The sequence below is a fragment of the Manacus vitellinus genome, unplaced genomic scaffold (assembly GCF_001715985.3).
Source record: "Manacus vitellinus isolate BGI_N305 unplaced genomic scaffold, ASM171598v3 scaffold_6_pilon, whole genome shotgun sequence".
Classification (NCBI taxonomy): domain Eukaryota; kingdom Metazoa; phylum Chordata; class Aves; order Passeriformes; family Pipridae; genus Manacus; species Manacus vitellinus.
The window spans coordinates 19998426-20006411 of NW_021940750.1; the positions used below are offsets into that span (position 1 = coordinate 19998426).

Below are 7986 nucleotides of genomic sequence, written 5' to 3' on the forward strand. Positions count from 1 at the left end.
GTAGCCAGCTTGAGGGCAAGGAGTGTGTTTGGGCAAGGCAGAAAAAGGGATGTTCTCTTAGTCCCACTCAGCAAGACCAAGCGTCCAAGCCCTCTCCCCTGCTGTCGCTCTCTCCTGAGGTGTCTCCATCAGTTGTTAATAAAAGCCCAGCTCTGGGCAAACCAAGGTGCAGCTCAAAACTTTCCTCCTGTGGATCAAAGAATAGCCTTTGCCATAGACACGTTCTGGACACTTTTGCACAGACTATCCTGCCAGGACACCCAGCTTCCCTGCACCACCTCCTGCCAACACACCCGCCACCTTCCCGATTGCCTCCCTTCAGATACTGGCTTTGCTAGATATAAAAAGAAGGAATTCAGTTTATTTGCCCAATAATGGAACAAGGATATTTTTCTCTGAGGAAGAAGCTCCCTCCATCCTGCCCTGAGTAACAGCAGCATGCAGAGCAGGATGGGCTAGGCAGTCTCTGAGACCCACTCACCAGCAGAGGAGTGTGGTTTCCTCAGGAGAGTGGGAATCCAGCACTGTGCTACCTGGAAAGGAAGTGCTGCTCAGGGTTGCAGAGTTCAGAAGAAGTGTAGCAATGGAGCAAGTGAATGGATCCTTCAACAGTTGTGCTGCTATCTGGTGCCTTGGGAAACCTGAACTCAATGCCCCTCATCTCACCAATGCCTTCGGCTACTTCATGCCTGGAGCCAGCCACACCAGAGGAGCCCTGCCTACTACAGGGGGGCTGTACTGCCAGGAGATCAGGTCCCTCAGGGTGGTTCATGCCAAGCAAGCAAACCCATGTTAGAAAGTGTGGTGGATCCTAACATTTCTCTACAGCACACCAGGAGAAAAAATACACTCCAGGCTGTGAAATGTTCGGATAGTAGAGCCAAGGGTAGGGCACCAGTGCCACAGGATGTTTCTAAAGAGGGAAATGGGTCAAAATGGAGCAGTTTTGCTACTGTAGCTAAGCCAGACAATTTCACCAAGCTGCTCAGCCTGCAGCCAGCCCCATGTGGTCCTTTTTCAGCCCCACATTTGCCCATGTGTTGGCTCTATGAGTAGTGGCAAGGATGGGAAGAAATGCCAGCAATGCCCATGCAAGTCCGCACTGCGTTCCAAGCACGTGCACTTTCTGTGCTGCAATATGGCTGCAAACCCAAAGCTGCCAATAATCTTGCTGTAGTGACCACTGCATCTTAAGTGCCCTTGCTGATGCCCTGCTGCTGAGACTTGCTAGCTGCTCCTTCTTTAGGCAGGAGAAACTCAAACAGAATACCAATATGCAACAAAAACCAGTAAGGAGGAACTGTGAATTGCTGCTTTCCACAGGAGAGGGTTACTGTGGATGGGTTCATGCCTGTTTCTATATCTGCTCCTTACAGAGCATGCAAGAACATAGTCACTCCAAAGATATGTGCTCCTGTCTGAGAGTAGAGAGTCTGTGTTGGTGTGTGCTCCTGGTTCATCCTGGTGGATCTGATAACATGAGCAGATGAGAAAATAAATGGTCCCTGCTTTGGCACTCCCTTCTCCTGCATTGTCACCTCCAGAGCCACTAGCACTGAAGCACTGCTGTCCCAAGGGCTGCTTGCATGTCTTCAGTCTTCCGAGGTTCATGCTAAGGATGGAAGTAGTCCCACAGAGCACAGCCCAGGGCACAAACAAGGGGATGTAAAGCAGCTTCTCCTTGCTGCTGTCAGCATGGGCTGATCCATAGATCCTTACATTTACAGCACTTTAATTTGTCTGACAGGGTTAATATTCCCCTCATGGGCCAGTGGTGACATACTGACGAATGTTTTAAAGTGCTAAATATCTTTACTTTATAGAAAATACTAGTCCTACCAAATCCAGTCCAAATATTCTATGATCCTGAGCCGCCTTCTTAGATAGGACTGGTGCTTCATCGTACCCATGCAAGCCATCTGCACAAACAGCATTTACGTGGCACCTGCTGAGGGACCCGTCCCCTCCTCAGGACCCACGGCAATGGTGTCAGGGATGGCAGGAGGTGGTGGGTTGTGGGGAGATGTGTGGCTGCCTGGGAATTTCCCCAGCTGGCTTGGGGTGACTGAGGCTGCCTGGGCCTGGACTGACCCCCTGCCTGCATGGGGCTGGGATGGCACACAGTGCCCCTGGAATTTCTGGGGCTCCCAGCAGCACCTCCTCCGCACTGCCCTCCTTTGAGGGTCCAAGTTTCACAGCCAGAGCTGGGGCTTTTCTTCCTTTCCATCTCTGCTGTTTGTCTCAGAGAAAACCCATCTTGTTGTTTTTCAACTGCCTGAAGGTGTTTTTCGGGGGTTTTTCAGGCTATTTTGAAGCTCATTTTTCCCAGATGTGCTTTTTTTTCTTCTTCTTTTTTATTAATTTTTTTTTCTTCTGCAACTTTTCTTCTTTGCCTTAAAGTTTCCGGCCACGTGACTTTCAGCTTACATCCCCGAGGTTCTGAGAAACCACAGGAGGCTGAGACCTAAAGGGAAGGTGCAGAGCCTCCGAGAGGAGAGGCAGCGAAAGTGTTGGAGTGTTGGGCAGGAGGACAGTGTGCTTCTGGGACGGGTGAGAGCAGGGAAGCCAAGGGCTGTCTCGGGGTGACAGAGGAGGGTGGGGAGAGGCAGAGAAGCAAGACAGAAGGCAGGCACACCAAGAGGACAAAGGAAGCTGAAGAGACCCTGGGAGCCAGAGCCAGGAGCCATGCCCCACAGCTCCGACAGCAGTGATTCCAGCAGCTTCAGCCAGTCTCCCCCTCCCAGCAAGCAGGTAAAGCAGGGACCTTCCCCAGCTCTCCCCAGATGGAGAGTCCTTTGGGGTGGGCCATGGATGGGTGGGAGGTAGGGTGGCACCCACTGTTGGTGTTTTCACAGCACAATATGGCAGAGCTTTCTAAGAACAGCTGTGGGGAGAGGGATCCAGGGCTCAGCCGAGGGCCCTGGCAGGAGCCCTAGCCACTGAGGTGGGTAAAGGAGGAGAGAGAAGACCTGGTTACCTGTGGCTATGCCGGGGCAACTGAGGGGCCAGGACCCCAGGCATGGTGGATCCTGCAACACATGCCAGGCAGGCAGGAAGCTTCATCATGAGAGTTGGTGCTCTGGCAAGGAGCCTGTGCAGGCACCTCCTGTCCATGAACTGGGACAGCTCAGGGCCCTGACACTTTGGGTCTGCTTTCTCTTCTGTTCAGCCTCAGAGATTTTTCATCTCAGCAATGCTTGACAGAGGGATTTTGGTTTGTTGCATGGTGTACTTTAATGCAGGTCTTTTGCTGGCAGATACTGACACAAATCCAAGGTGTTCCCACTGCCTTTTCTGGCTAAGCTTTATTATATCTGTCATTTGCCATTTCTCTAAGGCTGGCAACAATGGCAAGTACCTGAGACTTTGCTCAGAAATCTTGGGGATGATCAGGGCAGATGACTTCTGGTTTGCAACCAAGGATGAGGAGGCATCCTTGTAGAGAAAGGGATAAAGCACAGAGTTTGCCAAAGGATAGGGACTGGACTTCATGAAGAACCTGCAAGATGCTGTATCTGAGATATTTTCAGGGTCTTGAAAGGAAGGACAAAACGGTTAGGTTCAAAGAAAAAAAAATCTTGGGTGGGGGGAGGGGGGAGAGGATGTGGACAGATTGATGGGCTGGGAAGATAACTTTTGTGGCTGACTTTTGTAGTCTTGTGGAGAAGTGGTGGTGTGAATGTTAAAGAGTCCACAAAAGGGGCAGTGCAATATGAAAATAGAAGATGAAAGAGACTGTTTGACAGTTTCAACTGTCAGAAGGCAGCAGAAGGACCAGATCTCAGCAGAGAATGGCTGGTCTGTGAAGCTCATGACCTGGAGCCTGGAGATCTGTTCTTCCCTGCCAAAGGAAGTGTTGCAGTCAGCATTGCAGGCATTGCTACCAAGGGAATCCAGGAAAGAGCAAGCACAGAGATCAGAGAGCTGAAGCAAATGAGATCTGAGTTAAAAACAAAAGCTCAGAGTCTGTCTAGTCAAACAAAGCAAGGGCCACATTGCATTGGTAGGGTCCACAAGAAATAAAGCCTGAGGGAGAAGGGTGATGGAGAGAGGAGGGACCTACAGGGGTGAAAGGAGGAAAACACAGACTGTATCTTTGGAAAAAACAGTTTATCCAAGGATTTGAAATGTCCACATTGCCATTACCCTGCAGACAAACAGGGAAGGGAAAGGTTTTCTGTACGAGAATTCAAATTGTCTCTCTTCCAGAAGGAGGTCCTTACTCTGGTCCATCAATCCATATCCCAGGCCTGGGTGTTGGTGAAGGGAGAGTAGTCATTTCCCAGCAGTACTGGGATGCCTAAGGGTATCAGATGTGCCCCTCCTGGACAACGAGGGTGCCAAAACCATCACGTCCCTGGGCTATGGCTTTATCCTGGCATGGAGGGTGTGTATCCCATGTCCTGTGCTTCAATCATGTTATCTGCTGTGTTCCCTTCCCACTTACTGCTCTGCAGGAGAAGGGCGAGGGAGGGAATGCCCCAGTTATTTCTATGGCTTGTTTCCCTAGGACTCTTCTGATGACGTGAGAAAAGTCCAAAGGAGGGAGAAGAATCGTATCGCTGCCCAGAAGAGCCGCCTGAGGCAGACTCAGAAAGCAGACACACTGCACTTGGTGAGCACTCCCACTCTCCTTTGTCCTCAGTACTGAGGGCTCACATAGGACACAATGTGCTTTTCCCCTGGGACTTGGTGTGGAGATGCTCAGTGGAAGCAGGACAGGAGAACTGAGGCCAGGGCAGGATGTAGGAATTAGCACTCACAGCAAGAGCGCACAGCCCAGGATGACTGCCACTGAAGCATTTAGTTTTGCACCTAGTTTTGAATCCATCTTTATCTCTCAGTCTTTCATTACTGATTTCCTTTTCCAGTCTCTTCTGACTGAGTCACTCAGAACCTCTTTGAAAACACAGTCTCACCCGGGCTGAATTTCCCTGGGTTTGTGATTCATGCCATCATTTATGCAGAGATGTAACAGCATACAGGGATGCTTTTCTGTGGCACTGTTGGCACCCTTGCAGCTCTTCTTGGTGTGAAGAATTAGATGTCTGCTTTTCAGAAGGGATTGTCACTTCTGGCTGTGTGTGTTTGGGCAGGAGTATATGGTCAGTGTCAGAGCACAGGGGTTGAGATCCTTTGAATTTTGCACGGTGATAAGTGCAGTCCCATATGTTTTGGGCTACTGGCGGGCAGGATGAAGAACACACAACCTGCAGTGGTCAGAGACCATCTTTATCCCTGCACTGGCTTGGCTGTCATTTGAAAAGTGGTAGTTGAGCTCATGTTCAAAAAACCGTCCTTTGACTTAGCGATCTTCATATACCCCTATATCCCAATTTTTGGGAATAATTCTTGAGAATTCAGTCCTGAACCTTCCTCCTGACATAGTGGCCTCATCGCATGGTTGGAGTTGGGTTTAAGGCAGAGATTTCACTCTTTTCTCAGTAAGTGATGATTGTTCTAGAGCTGACATGGCTCTAGGCTGGTTGCATAATATCTGCCAGCAGCAGTGGCTCTGGGTGACTGTGCCTGAGAGGGGTAAAGAAATACCCTTTCCTTGGGGTCAGTACTCTCTCCAAGATAATCCTAGGGGTAGATATGGGCTCTGTTCCTTCCCCGGGAAAATTCTACCTAGCTGTGCACCGAGAATTGGACTGTTTTTCTTAGAGCAGATAGCAAATCATATGAGATTACTACTGCTCAGCTGGCATTGATAGCACACAGTCCTTGCCTTGCCATGGGGATGGGAGCAGCAGAGCTAAGTCCTGGATCCTGACAGACAGATGTAAAAATGCAGAGAAGCAAGTAGAGGATGGATGGTGAGTTTCTGCTAGTTTTTTTTTCCATTTCCTGGTGGATAGTGAACGCCTGCTGCTCCTGGGTTTATTCCCTGAGTGCTCTTTGCCTTTGGTTGATTCTGAATCAGGGACTTTGGTTCCTTGAAGTGGTTCTGCCCGGAAGAGCATGGCTCAGCTTAAGCTATGGTGGTATGAAAGGAGCCAGCAGCTCCATCTGCCCCAGGGTTTTGTAGTTTGTGTTTTGAGAGGAATGAGTCATGGGGAGGTTGGAGCTCCCGGCCCCTGGGTGATTCCCATCAGTTCCTGAGTTCCATAGCAGTCATGATTTCCAAAGAATTTGGTCATGTCCTTGAGATGCTGTGTGACTCCTGCAGTGACAGCAGCTGTAACTGGTAGGTGTGTTTCACCTGTGCGCAGAGAGCAGGTGCCATCAGGAGTCAGCATGGCAGCGGAGGGGTGAGCAGGGGGATGACATGTTCACTTTGCCAAGGTGGTGGTGCAGCTTTCCAGGGCCTCAAAGTGCTGAGTCCTGCTTTAGCTGTCTCGGCTGAGATTGCAAAGCCTGCTGCTGCATCCTCCCTCCCTCCTCTGGTCCTGCCCAGGCTGCTGGCTCCATGGTCAGTTGGTGCCTGCGATGCTCCAACCTGGAGCTGGCTGAACTTCACAAGGTGAGGTAGCAAAGGCTTCGATGCTCTCAGTGTCGTTGAGATGAGGCCGAGCATCTTTATTAACTCCTTTGTTGTTATTCTCATTAATAACAGTATTGATTCAGTTCTTCTGAGGCCTCAGTTTCTCTTTTCTTCTGACTCAAGTGTCTTCCCCTCCTCCCCACCGTGCCACTGCTTTCCCCGGCTGCTAGCAGGAAGCAGTGAGTCTCTTCTTTCCAGGGCAATGACAGGTTTCCTGTGACAGGTGGTTTTCTGGTTAAAGACGGCGGTTATTCAGCTCGCTCTCCCCCGGGGGCTGGGCTGCCCGGGAAGCACCCGGAGATGTGCGTGTGCATGAGAGGGAGCGAGAAAGCCTGGGCGGGAGCAAGCCACAGTCACTTCTCGTAAGCCGGCACTGGGGAGCGTGTCTGGGGCCGCCAGCATCGCACTTGCACCCGGTCTGGCCAGCTGGGGGAGGAGGGTTTGCCCAGGCAGGGCTCTGTGACGAATTTACCAGAAATATGTCATTCTGGAAATTCTGTGGGGCAGAGAGGCGCAGGACCACAACCCCCCTGTCCCTAGCTCATCGGCTCCCACACTGAGGAAGTCCCTGTGGTTTTCTGTCCTCAGGAGAGCGAAGACTTGGAAAGGCAGAATGCTGCCCTGCGCCGGGAGATCAAGCAGCTGACAGAGGAGATGAAGCACTTCACCTCGATGCTGAGCTCCCATGAACCACTCTGCTCCATCCTGACATCCCCTCCACCGCCTCCAGAAGTGCTTTACGCCACACACTCCTTTCACCAGCCCCACATTAGCTCCCCACGCTTCCAGCACTGAGCTGGAAGTAGGACGACAGCCTGCCAGCTCCACTGATGTCAAGAAGTAACTTCATGGGGCTCACTTTTCCATCCAAGGGAAGGAATTGGACAAGTGGACGTTCCTTCTTAAAGTGTGTACTCTGAGTGACTTGCCTAAGACTTACTTCCTGTGCAGAAATGGCAGAGCCACCACAAAGCATCTTGGGACAGTTTCCAGCTTGGATCCTGAGAAGAGGAGGCAGTCACAAAAGGGCACCAACCCCCTTCTGTGGTGCTTGTTTGGGCACACTCACAAGAGCGTGCAGCACCGACAGCCTCCATAAGAGTGCCTGGATGTGACATGCAACAACCGGAGCTACAGGAAGAGGAATGGGAGCAGGGGTGGAGGAGGTTGGGGGCCACAGAGTATCAGGGAAAAACTGGTTTATTTTTGTAAAATAAAGATTGAAAATTCTTAACTCTTTGTTTCCAAAATAAGGTCTGAGTGAATCCTGGCATGATACAGTGAAGACACAGGTGGCAGGACAGGGAGAGCTAGGAGTCCAAGAAACAGCCCTGCATATGCAGAGGTCTAATCCAGGGCCAGCAACTGCAGCCTCACATTTAGAATGGGGGCCCATGTGCATAGGCTAGGCAGGCTGAGGAGCAATGGTTTGTGAAGTGATGGGGTCTCTGGGGAGGATGGGTCCCTCCTTGCTGCAGGGCTGGACTTGGCTAATGAAT

At 51.0% G+C, this 7986-nt stretch overlaps 1 protein-coding gene across 1 annotated transcript; it reads left to right on the plus strand.

Moving 5' to 3' along the window:
• The first annotated feature begins 2447 nt into the window (after positions 1-2447).
• BATF (basic leucine zipper ATF-like transcription factor) lies at positions 2448-7648 on the plus strand. The gene is made up of 3 exons (XM_008924968.2): positions 2448-2751; positions 4511-4615; positions 7076-7648. Exons 1-3 carry the CDS (start codon positions 2686-2688, stop codon positions 7280-7282), a joined length of 378 nt encoding a protein of 125 aa, XP_008923216.1. The 5' UTR covers positions 2448-2685; the 3' UTR covers positions 7283-7648.
• The last annotated feature ends 338 nt before the right edge of the window (positions 7649-7986 follow it).

What these genes read in the sequence shown, in the direction of transcription:
- BATF (XM_008924968.2), top strand. Translation starts at nt 2,686, where the DNA reads ATGCCCCACAGCTCCGACAGCAGTGATTCCAGCAGCTTCAGCCAGTCT. An exon ending in CTCCCCCTCCCAGCAAGCAG is followed by an intron (nt 2,752 to 4,510) that starts GTAAAGCAGGGA and finishes TTGTTTCCCTAG; the next exon opens with GACTCTTCTGATGACGTGAG. An exon ending in AAGCAGACACACTGCACTTG is followed by an intron (nt 4,616 to 7,075) that starts GTGAGCACTCCC and finishes TTCTGTCCTCAG; the next exon opens with GAGAGCGAAGACTTGGAAAG.